Here is a 12,703-nt window from a genome sequence, read left to right on the forward strand (position 1 = left end):
AAACAAGGCTATCTGACTCCGTTGAGCACCTACCACCACCATTACACCGGTCAACCTGTAGCACAAAAACTTTCTTCCTCAACATCCACGAATGTGGTGCGGTAAATGTACATGAGCCTTCTTCTGAGACTGACCCTGAAGCTCCCAAGGCCGCATGCATGTCTGCGCAGACACAGTCGCTGCCGCGGAAGCCGTGTCACCGTATGGGTACCTTAGCCTCTCCCCTCCTGTTGCCAAGAAGACTAAAGAGCCGTAGGTTGTTCTCTCTGCCTGTCAGTCACCCACTCCATCCAAATGGCAACACCGCCACTCCCTAAGGCGGATGCGCATGCCTACGTACATGCACCTCGTACTAATGAAGCGAGCGCCGTCGCCGCACCGGGTCAGCTCATCTCCTCGTTTTATTTGAATGTCTACGATCATTTTCTTTCTCTAAAATCGCGGAAAAACCGCTCGGCCCCCACTCAACACGGTGGGTGACACAAATTAGCCTGCCTCTTTTCTACCTCGGCTGTCGAAAGGATAGGTGTCATTCACCGCCAGATTCACCGGCAGCCGTGTGAGTCGCACACGCCTCTCGAGAGACAACTATGCTAACGTCGACACTGCCGGTGTGACAGCGACTCCACATACTGACTACATCTTCACCCCTGCCCTCTCCGGGAAGGAATTAAGGGGAAGATGCTCCCGGCATCTACCAGCCACTGTTGAAGAGACGACCTGAACTCTCAGGGCTCTTGGAAGATCATCGTCGGGGTATTAAAGCTCACACGCCTTCGTAACCCTAGCGGAAACCTTTTAACAAAGCAAGATGATTGTGAGCCTACCGCAGAACATATACCCGACACTCCTTTTTGTTCTCATAGGGACAATGCCGGGTAGACACGCTGATGCTTGCCTATGGGCTATCTACGATCATTCTACGAAGTCCGATCCTCACGAAAGACTATCTTCACACTCGCCGTCCTTTGTAAGGATCGAACTTTAAGAAGATAGAGGTCTGGGTGAGATGGATGTCAGGTTTCGAGATTTGCATTATCAGACAACTGGTGGACTCAGAAGTCAAGAGACCGTCTTCTTCAAAACATCATGGACATCGATGTGACTTCCCGATACATAGGTGTCTTGAAGAACAAGTTGCCACAAGGCTTTAGCGCTGTCATCTGCGAGCAGTGTACATACAGAAAGATAGAAGTATCACATGCATGTCAACAGGTAACTTTCTCCTCCATGAAGAACACCACACTCATCCTGATTCCTTACAAAAGACTCTGGAAAAAGTGACGCATGCAAAAGACTCTCTCTGTGCGTCACACGAAACTGCCGAGTTGAAGTGTACATACACCTCATGTACTTCCTAACACTTGATCGATGTATACCATTCTACACAAGAAACTTCTGTCCCGTCATGACGTGCTGACATCTGTTGGACGTAATCGTACGAAGTATAATCAATCAGTTATTCCTCCTACTCTGCCCTCAAGCCTGCTTGCATAACAGCCTACAGTCCCTACGTAAGTAGATACGGAGATCAACCGTGGACACTCGAGACGCGTCATTCTCTCGCAAAAGCTTTCCTGCTCTCCTAGGAGGTGCGATCTAAAGACTTGACCCATCACCCGCTCCTCACTCCTCCTTCACTATCTCCTAAAGAGATGATGGAAAAAAGGAAAGATCTGTACATGACGAAGGAAGCAAGGAGATGCTAATCCTATCCCTACTCTTACTACCTTCCCCATACTACCGGATACAAGTAGCGACCTAGGAGAGCAACACACCATCACAAGAGACTACAAGCTTTCTATAGGAGAATGAACACGATGTCTATACACCTGACAATACGACGCCCCGCAAGCCCCCCGCGGACGAGATACGGATCTTTCTCTTCTCTATCTGAAGCATAAGCCTTGTGTGAAAACAAAGAAAGGAAGGTGAATATTCGGGTGGAGATCTATCTTACCAAGGTCGACATTGAGAGCGGAGTTACTTGCCGCCTCTCGTATTGTCGGATCCTCGCACTGCTGAACTTCGCGTTGCATATCTGTCACCATTTGCCCTGTAAAGAAGAAGAAGACCAACAAGACACACAACTCACCGTCGTTAAGAAGGGACACGTGTGCACCTACCGTATTCACTATCCGGGCACCTATCCGTCGTATGGAAAGAGTTGACGTACACACCTATATCTATCTATTTTGACACATCTCTCTCTATCTATACGTACAGCAAACACCAATACCCATATATATATATATGGAGAGAGAAGTATCTAGATAGAGAGACATATATGTGTATGCATGGGCAATAGAGGGATGAGAGAGCAAAAAGTGATGAGTAGAGGATCATTCCAACTCCTCTCCTGCAATGCATGCAGTTCGAAATGTTTAAGAAAGAACGAGAAGAAGGAGGTCCCTTCTTCCTTCAACAAAGAAACACTGACAAAGTTCTTTTCTTCTGTCCCATCTTTTTCCATCTTTCCCTTGCTTCAGTCCCGTCACACTACTGCTGTCACCCTCTCACTCCCTCTTATCATCTATGCGGAAGATAGTGTCTCGAGTCAGAAAGATTTACACGTAGATCTTCACAAGAGAAAACAGCTGAGGAACTAGCGCACCCTCTATTCCAGGAAGACACATAGAAGTGTCTAGTAGTCAGTCTCGTATTAAAACAGCGATCCTCTTGTCTCACGAGTTAGAAGATCTTCGAAAGTACTCTTACATAGATATGTTGTTTCTTCTATTCATCGCTAACTTCTCCTCGGTCTTTCTTCTTCGGTCCAGTAGCCGATCTCCTCCGGACATATATATGCATGGACCGTGGAACTATCTATGGTATCTATCAAAGTCTGGATATCTCCCTATGTATCTATCTACTTGTATAGATGTATATCTCTGTATCTATATGGACGTATGTGTTGTCTACAAACCGATACACACATACTCTTGTATAGCTTCTACGCGTTGAGAAAGATCTTCAGAACATCTCTACATAAGCCAAGATCCAATCCTCTACGTGTGAGGGCTCGACCACCTCTTGATTCGAGGGCAGTCTACAGCCTCTCATACGTCCATACCGATGTAAAGCAAAGCCAGTGCATGCAAAGAAGAAGAAAAAAAGACACCTATAGAACCTCTAAATCTCCGTCATGATAGACGCCTTGACTTCTTTTACCTGGAGCCCAATTAAGCGTCTTGAGGTCAACTTTTGCTAAGAAATCTTCCGACTTTGTGCTTTCTTCTCCTATCACTCTCATCTGCATGTCTCTCCCTGCTTTCACTGTACAATACAGAGGAAGAGAAGGAAAAGGCTCTACTGCTGCCAAGGAAGAAATCTGAATGATCCTGACGGCGAAGGCACCTTGAAGAGATGAAGAAGAAGCAGTCTCTCCGTCCTTTTCTTCTCTTGGCTGGTGTGCTTCTTCCTCTTGTTCTCTTCTTCTTTGTAGAGAAGTTAAGTGAGTAAGAAATCGCGCATTGAGAATAGAGAAAGACGTCAGATTTAAATCGATCGAACGGCGGATGTCTTCGGAGGAAGCACGATGGAGATAGCATGCAGGCTGAACCCAACCCGAGTTGTGAATGAGAAAGCTAAAGTAAAAGTAAACAGAGGGAGAGGAAGAAAAAAAGAAAGAAAAAGAGAGAGAGAGAAAAGACGTACCAACAACATAAGAGATGTAGTAGCAATATGTGTCGATATATATATATATATAGAAAGAGAGAGAGAAGGAGTGTAAGTAGAGGGCTTCGAGTGTATATACAGAGAGAGCTTCATGATTTGATTCAGCATAACGATCAAGTAGACCCCATTACACATGTCCCTTGCATGCAAAACAACAGAGGGAGAGATACATCCTGAATCTCCATACATATGTATCAAGAGACGCAAGATGCATGTAGACCCACCAACGTAAGACTCGATACAAGAAACCTACGACCTCTCTCTTTCTACGTATATAAGTCCTGTGATATACATAAAGAGAATACAGGAAGGAGAATCTTTCTTCTCCGTGTTCTTTCTTCTTCTTCTTCTCCCTTTTCTTTCTCTTTGTGTTTTCCCGATGACTTGTCATCTCCTAGCGCTAATCCGTCCCACTGCTGTGGCTCAAGACTTCCCTGTGCGTCGATCTAAATCCCAAGACTCGCAGTCTTTTTCGCTAAGTTAGATAAGCCCTAAATCGGCGATAAAGATCGGTAAAGACACTCTAAGAGCTTTTGATGTTCTCCGGTGGGGTGTTGCCAGAAGGTTCGCCTCCCTTGTGACCACCTGTATATACACCCGAACCAAGATGTCTTCTTGTTCCTTACATAGTATCGTATTGAGCGAAATTCTCCGAGGAGGTGAAGAGGTCATCTACATTCCTCTCGAAAATGTCATCGACACGCGAGAGATCTAATCTGTTGAGGAAAAAAGAAAAGAAAAGAAAAGAAAGAATGGAGAAAGAAACATATTACCAAAGACTCCCTTTCACCCTACATGGGTAGCTAGATCAAGCCAATGAATGCGTGCACCCCACTAAAATCCTATAGCTCTCTATCTACCTATAAATAGACATGTTGGTGTATATGATCTCTCTCCTTTTCTCTGTGTGTACATATATATATATAGATATATACATATGCATATTATATATATATATACATACATACATGTACTTACGTCACCATTCTTAGAGGTGTATTTTAGATGCATTCGTAAGGCTGAGAGGCACATCAGTCGTCAAGATCGTAGTATTAACTACTAGTCTGCCTACGCAACTCTGGAAGTTACTTTCGAACGCCTACAGACCTCCATCTAGATCTACCTACCATAGTATCTCTATATAGGTATAGGCCTTCCCTCCTTCATAGATATCTTTCACATCTACTACCGGAGCAAACAGAAACCGCCGAAGAGATTAAGATCAAGCAGGCGGCCTAGAATTACCTTTCTAAAGAGTTAAATCATCCTGGGAGCAAGTGAACTTCTCTAGCTCCTTTCATCTCTAGGTGTTAGTTAGGAAACAGAGAAAAATCTTCTCGTCTTTCTAAGTGCATTTTCAAATGCATGCTCTACCCCCTTGCTGGCATGCAATTTCGAAATAGCAATACAAAGTATCTATCTACCTATCTATCTTTGATCTATCTATCTATCTATCTTCAATCTATCTATCTATCTTTAATCTATCTATCTATCTATCTATCTTTAATCTATCTATCTATCTATCTTTGATCTATCTATCTATCCACCTATCTCTCTATCTCGAATCTATCTCTGTCCTTCTTCCTTCCATTCCACGAAGACGTATGTATGTATCTATCTCCACCGCATGCAAGGAAAGGCGAGAGTCATTCTCTATGGCATCTATATAGACAGAAGGAAAGCTCGTCAGCACTTACCTATGAACCGAGTAGCTTGCCTCGCTACCAAAGGCTTTGCATGCGGCTTCTCCTGTCTCTTTCATGCCTTTCTCATCCTGAAAGAAGGAAAGAAAGGATAGCAAAGAAAGAGAAGAAAGATCTAGTAGAGAAAGTCAGATGCTGAGTTGTGAGCTGAAGAAAGAAAGGAAAGAAAAAATATAGAAAGAAACCGCCGTTGTGAAGTGAAATAAAAATGAAGAAGGAAACCACCTGCGGAGAACACAAGAGTAGAGTTAATGAGAGAAGGGAGAGAGAGGGAAAGAAAAGATCTCTCTTCTCTTTACTTTCTTTGCATTTGAATCTGGTCTACAAACCGAAGAAGAGACCCTATGGGGCACATCTATAGACAGAGAGGCAGATGCCTTATTCTCGTGCATATGCTATTGCTTGGGAGGAGTCCAAAATTAGCTGCACTTGTCACTCTCTCCACGCGTTCTATTCCATGCATACATCCTTCGCATGCATCTACTGAGATCTAGTTCATTTAGATCTAGAAAAGCTCGAGCGAGGGGCTTCACATGCGTGCTATACATCGCCGTAGACAACGACTCCATTCAGACATGACTCCAGTGCATATATACAAATGTGCATGCATCTATACATGTAACTCTCTCTCTATATATATATGTATATACGTATGCATATATCTATCTCTCTCTCTACATATCTATATATAGAGAGATAGACAGAGCTATCGAGAGGAAAGTTTGGAGGATTTTGACGCCATCTTGTTCGAGAAAAGAGGTGAAGAAGGAAGAAAAGAAGGAGGAAACGTCACACACAAATGAATCGATGGAAAGAGAGTCGATTCAACCTGCCACCTGTATGAAGAACTAGCGAAGTGTCTCAATCCCTAGGCTGTCTGTACACCTGCTTTCTTTCTCTCCACTTACTCTCCCAACAAGAACCAATCGGAGAACCTTCTTCTTCTCCTTCTTCTCTTCTTCATTCCCCTCCACGTGAGTAGACATACAGCGGCTATCTTCACTATCGTCATCTTTCTTCTTCTTTTCTTCTATCTGCGCTTTCAACGCCTTAGCAAGTTGTATAGCTAGACTCCTTCCATATCCCCTGGAGGCGCCAAGAAGAAAGACGAGGTATCTTTCTCTCTGAGAGACCATCTTCTTCACGTGCGTCTTTTTGAAGTGAAGAAGAAAGGAAGTTCTTGTAGAAGAAAAGATTCTTCTTTGGAACTCGTTGACGATGAACGTGGAAGTACACCCCAGATGACTAAGACCTGAGAGAAGAAGAAGAGGATCTTTACGACACAAAGAGAAAGAAAACAGAGTAAGCTGTCTTTACTATTGAAGTAGAAGGAAAGGAAGGAGTAGTCAGCTAGCCTTGTTCAGGAAGTCTTTGTTTCTCCGATTCTTCGATGGATGGCCTTCTGTCTTTTCTTTTAGATAGAGAGAGTCGATAGGATTTTCTTGCAAGGAGTCCGAATCTTCGCCTTCTCTCTTTCTCAGTCTGTGCTAATGAGAAAGACGGGAGAGACGCAGCGGTAGAGCTCTTGTTTGAATGAAGGGGGAGATAGGGGCTTTCTTTGATCTTCCTTTCAAGGTGAAGAGATAGATAGAAGAAAAGAAGAAAGATATGTAAAGAAAAGAGGGTAAACGGGAAACTCTCTCGAAACAAAGAGAAGAAGCTAGATCTTTCGTCACGACCGAGACATATCGAGGAAGAAGAGACAGCTGTGAGAAGGGAGAAGAAGGTGTGAAGAATCAGAAGAGAAAGAGAATAGAGAGCGAGAGAGAGAAAGGAAAAAAGTGGAAGTGAAAGAAAAGAGAGAACTGAGCGCATGCACTCGTGAGAGAAAAAGAGAAGGGAGTCAAAAGATTCTTCACGTGGTTAGCTACTGTTTCTGTCTTTCTCTTTCTTTCGATCAGGCATGATGACTGAGTGAGGGGGGGAAGAGCCACGGAAGGAGACCTACGCACAAGGGAAGGAGGGATCATGAAAGAATCCACTGTGGAGGGAGACAGAGATAAAGGCAGAGAGGCTTTTCTTTCTCTTTGCTAGAAGGAAGAAAGAAAGTTAGGAACAGACAGAGTGACGAGAGAAGGTCGGGTCACTTCAGAAGAAGCGAAAGCAAGTAGATGGAGAGAGTGCATGTGTCTCGTAAGGAGGCTCACATGCACACAAGACAGACAATCGAGATGATGGTGAGAAAAGAAGAAGGAAGGAATTTCAACAATCGACCGAGACAACAGACCGTAGCTAGCTAGATCGATAGCGAGCACACGTAGTAAAGACTGCCCAAACAGAAACGAGCACAAAAAGAAGAAGAAGAAAGACAAGAAATCATACAAGAGAAGACCAGAAAGCACAACGATCCAAATGAAGAGATATTTCTGTCTCTTCTACAACTCTGAGAAGAAACTTTGTGAGAGAGGAACGTCTTTCGACAGTCAGCATGTATCTACACAAGTGTACATACACCCGGAGACAGCGACTCGTGACACATATGATCTCTTCTCTCTCTACGTTGTTTCTCTTTCCTCTGTTGGCATATCTTCTGTTATAGCTTCAAGTTCAAGATCCAATCTATCCAACTAAGGAATGGATAGAAAAGGAAAGACAAGTAAAAAAGTCGCTCTCCCCCCTTCCCGCATGCAACAGTTAATCGAGCCACCATAGATCATGCATGATCTTTCGAACCTTCAAGCCCTTCCTTTTATGTAGCTATATCCTACTTAGCCTCCATGGAAGCGAGCTGTCTGTTTGTGCTACATACTCGCAGATTCTTATCGTTGGTGGGGGACCAGTGAATGAAACAAAGGTTGAAATCTATCTATCTATCTAGTGAAGAAGAAGACACGAGGAGCTAGCTGCATACAAAAGAAGATTAGAAGATGCTGTAGATGGTGCAAGGTGATACAAATATCGTATATGATCTACATGAGAGAGAAGTATATAGATCATGGAGTAGAGAGAAATACAGACACATATCTCCACAAAGTTTTATTTGCTTTCTGAAAGAATGACACTCTGCATAAAAAACCCACGGCATCGAAAAGGCTTTCTTTCTGAATACACTCTCCCCGTGCTTTCCCTAGCAACTCTCCATTCAGACTTTTTCTTTATTCATCTCCTGTCCATCTATCTATCTATCTTCGCTACCTGTACACATGTATAGATACATACATGCTTCCCTCCGCATGCATATACTTCGACTACATATGTATGTCTATGTAGACAAATCTACATAATGTATGTCCGGATGACTATGTATGGTATGTGAGACACCTCTCAAAGGCAGATTTGTTTATGAAAATGGGATTTCTTTTTTCATAGTCGGATTCTATTCTTTTTCTTCTCTTCTCCTCTGTCTTTCTCTAACACGGCTAGCTGTAAAGCGACAAGATCTTCTAGCCGGGGGAGTGAAGAGGCGCGCATTGCTGTAGAGAAGAACAGGGAGAGAAAAGAAGAGAGAGAGAGAGAATAGAAAAGCTCTCTCCCTTTCTTCTTGCTGCTCTTATGATGATAGATGGCTATGGATAAAGAAGTAAATCTTCTCCAGAGGTGAGAGAATAGACTACCTATCACTGAACTTCCCTTGATAGAAGGAATCTTCTTCTACGCGGCTCTCTCTAGAAAGAAGGAAAGAAGAAAGCAAACGACCCACTCTGCTTCCACAGGCAAGAGAAAGATTGATAGATGGGTATCTTATTGGATTTCTTCTTCATCTGCCGTTTTCTTTTTCCGAGGTGTCGCTCTCTCTGTGTCCTCGGGGTGGAGAGTCTTTTTGACGCAGATATCTACACATCTCTCTACACATGGAAGAGGAAGAGTTTCTACGTCTGGCTAACTCTTTCTTGCTTTCTAATCTAATGGAAAGAAAGAAAAGAAATGAAGAAGAAAGAAGAAAGGAATTGTATAGAAACCGCTTCTCAGCAAGAGATTGTATTGCATCCACTAGACAGAAAAGAGAGAGAATGATTTCTTCTAGGCCATAGAAAACTTGCGTGGAAGGAGGGGTATTCATCTTCAGTTCGAAAAGCTCCTGGAGGAAAGATGGAGGAAGCCGATAAAGACAAAAAGGAAAGATATGAGAAAGAATGAGATAAGTAAGCAAGAAAGAAAGACAGAGCGCTTTCTTCAGAGAGACGCGTGTCTTCCCCCCACGGTAGAAAGCAAGGGAAGCACATGGCTACTTCTACTCCTCCTTCTCCTCTGACTATTACTTGTAGTAGTAGTAGTACTAGTCGTTCTACCAGTAGTTGCGATAGTAGTAGTATTAGTATTAGTAGTATCAGTTGGTATGGCTTGTCGTACGAGTATTAATAGTAGTATGAGTGCTAGTACTACTAGTACTAGTAGTGGGACTCATACTATTACTACTGCTACTTGTACTATGGGTAGTAGTGCACGCAGGAGTAGCGGGAGTGGTCGTTGTAGCCATCGTTCTGTTGATCTTCTTTCGATCGAAGGGCTTCTTTTCACAGCACCGTGAGGTTGAGTGAGAAGTTTTCTCCTCCTTCTGCTTTTTCATTAAAGATCAACGCACGGCAAATGCATGCATTCTCTCTCTCTCTTTCTTTCTTATCTTTTCTCCGTAGTATCGAACACTAAGGCGCATGGCAACTATTACGAGCATCTTCCCGTTACTCATGCTAGCGATAAGAAGGGGGAAAAGAAGAATAAGAGAAAGAAAGAAAAAGACGATTCAGGCCGAGAGAAACAAGTAGAATCGAAACGATCGGCAGGGATGGAGGGGGGATCATACAGTGGCCGCTGATACATACATACGTATGGATGGATATCTGTATATAACCTATGTATAAAGTGGATGTAACAAAAGAAGAGAGAAGCTGTCACATGGGAGGTACCCCGATGTGAGTCTTACACTAACTTTTCCTCGCTTCTTCTTTTTCTTTATCCTTCCATAACTCGCCCCGGGTGTATGTACACCGGCACAAACTGCATGCATGCCTTCAATACTGAGACAGACAGTCTAACGATTAATCGATATCTACCTCAAATCCATCCGTCTTTAATCTATCTCTCTATCTTGCATCTATTTATGTAGAGGACATTAATGGCCCGTCTTCCTCTTGAAGCGCGCGGAGAAGGAAATCCCGTGAAACGAGCAAGAAAGAAGGAAAAAGATCCAAAGGAAAGACAGAATTCAATCTAAAGAATGAGAGAAAAGAAGAAGAAAGAGAAAAAGAAGATCGCTGAAAAGAACTCCTCTTTCTCTTCTTTCTCTCCTTCTTCCCCACCGTCTCTTTCTTCACGCTAGAGAGAAGACCAGACGCTTCTCCTCTTCCTTGCAGCCCCAACAGGCGAAAGAAGAAAAGAGAAGACGATAGAAGTGGAGAGTTCGAAAGAGTACGAAGAGAAGAATCAAAAAGAAGAGAGAGAGATCTTTTCTCATGTAGAGAGTGTAGCAGCAGGCGTATTAAATCTTTCCTACTCCAACACCTTCTTGCTGTATATGTATCGATTTATCCTCTACCTCTTCTTCTTCTTATCAGATCACTTAGTTCCAGTGTATCTACACTGTATGATCTACTCCAACTCCTCCATCCATTAGACACACGGAGTTCTTCTTTCTCCCGTCTGCAGTTCTTCCTGCCGGTGACCGAGAGAGTCCCTTTTCATGCAGCTCTTCACGCTCTTCTGACGTCCGCACTATACAAAGATATATATAGATGTATGTATACACGTAAATGTATACACAGAAAGAGGCTTGCCGTACATAGATAGAGGAACAAGAGGAGGCGAGAGGGCGAAAGAAGAAGACGGAGCCTCACATCGCCATCAAACTTACCTATCTATCTATGTATCTATCTACACATAAATCTTTATATGAATGCGATCGATGGAGATGAAGTGAGAAAAGAAGTAAGTCTTCTTCTACAGACAGACGACGAAAAGACAGGCGAACATGTGTCCTTATATGAAGAGAAAGCTTTTCTACGGATTGATCGTCTAGTCTTCCCTCATACAGCAAAGTCGGAAGAAAACTTATCTATGTTCTTTTCTTCGCCTTCTCTCTTCTTTCCTCCTTTCTTTTCTCTTCTTGCTTTCCTTTCTTCTCTTGTCAATCGAAAGGCTCCATAGGAAGGACAGGAGCGGGACGGCGTCTAAGGAATCCAGTTAGCCACCCTGAAAGAAATAAAGAAGAGGGAGAGAAATTTACTAGCTTTAAAGAAGAAAGACAAACCATGCAGACAACACACCTCCTATTCGCTTGTATGCGATACATCACACAGGGGAAAAAGAGAGAAGAAAGAAGTAGGTAAAACATATTAACTTATCCATATACATACATACATATATACATACATATATACATATATACATACATACATATGTATAGAGATAGATAGACAGGTAGATATCTCTTGTCATGTACAGTGCAGTACCCACTTGAGAGGTGGTCACTCTATCATCTATCTGTCTTCGATCTATCAATCTGCTTAGTTGCCTATGTGTGGACGCACTGCGCCCTATCTATAGATATCATTTAACATCTCTCTACGCTAAACACATAAATAGCTCTACTACCTCTACGTGTGTATAAAGTGTTCGTGCGTATCTCTCTACAGACGCCTCTCGACTCATCTGCATGGCTCTCTCCATCCACCAAAATATACCTGCATCCCCTATCTATCTTCAATCTATCTTCAATCTATTTATCTATTTATCTATCTATATGCGTGGCGGTACAGATACACATGTATATGTATGTATATACATATGCATCTACATTTATCCTCGGATGAGAGAGCCAATTCTCAGACGTTTCTTCCTCTATAGTTTGCTGCTAGCTGTCAAGGCTCTATGCCATATATACATAGATATGTATATACAGATATGTAAGGCATAGAGACGTGTATATATACTTTTGTATGTGCTGTACTATCTGGGTCTTGTATGTGTAGGCCTCTATTCTTCTGATTCTCCTTGTGAAAGCAGGAGGTCTCTCGGAGCCTCTCTCGTGGTGCGTGTATGTGTATGTGAATTCCCTGCTTGAAGAGAAAAGAAGAAGAGAGGAGAAGAAGAAGAGGAGGAACCTACCGGAGATAATGGAGAAAGCATAGGGGATAGCGAGGTCGAGAAAAGTTGTCGTAGCCTTCTGTCCGAAGAAAGAAGAGACTGCTCCGAGGAAGAAACACAAGGGAAACCCCACACCCCACGTCACACCTAACACACACACACACACATATATACAATATACATATACAATATACATATACAATATACATACATTACATATACAATACATATACAATATACATACAATACATATACATACATACATACATACATAGTCATACATACATACATAGTCATACATA

At 42.8% G+C, this 12,703-nt stretch overlaps 1 protein-coding gene across 1 annotated transcript; it reads right to left on the bottom strand.

Moving 5' to 3' along the window:
- Positions 1–804: 804 nt before the first annotated feature.
- CSUI_006932 (sepiapterin reductase) lies at positions 805–12,553 on the bottom strand. The gene is made up of 7 exons (XM_068067082.1): positions 12,423–12,553; positions 6,290–11,507; positions 5,376–5,452; positions 4,305–4,394; positions 3,172–3,587; positions 1,961–2,056; positions 805–1,163 (listed from the first exon to the last, which is right to left on the bottom strand). The coding sequence occupies exons 2-7, from the start codon at positions 6,515–6,517 to the stop codon at positions 1,063–1,065; spliced, it is 1,008 nt and encodes a 335-aa protein (XP_067920949.1). The 5' UTR covers positions 6,518–11,507; positions 12,423–12,553; the 3' UTR covers positions 805–1,062.
- Between the last annotated feature and the right edge of the window lie 150 nt (positions 12,554–12,703).

The sequence above is a fragment of the Cystoisospora suis genome (genome assembly GCF_002600585.1).
Source record: "Cystoisospora suis strain Wien I chromosome Unknown contig_3570, whole genome shotgun sequence".
NCBI lineage: Eukaryota > Apicomplexa > Conoidasida > Eucoccidiorida > Sarcocystidae > Cystoisospora > Cystoisospora suis.

Bases quoted from the DNA above. Each gene is read 5' to 3' on its own strand.
- CSUI_006932 (XM_068067082.1), bottom strand. From the start codon at position 6,517: ATGGTCTCTCAGAGAGAAAGATACCTCGTCTTTCTTCTTGGCGCCTCC. The intron at 3,588-4,304 runs GTAAGGAACAAG...CTTTTACTTTAG, and splicing joins TTCGCTCAATACGATACTAT to CTTTCTCATTCACAACTCGG. The intron at 2,057-3,171 runs GTAAAAGAAGTC...TCTTCTTTACAG, and splicing joins GACGCTTAATTGGGCTCCAG to GGCAAATGGTGACAGATATG.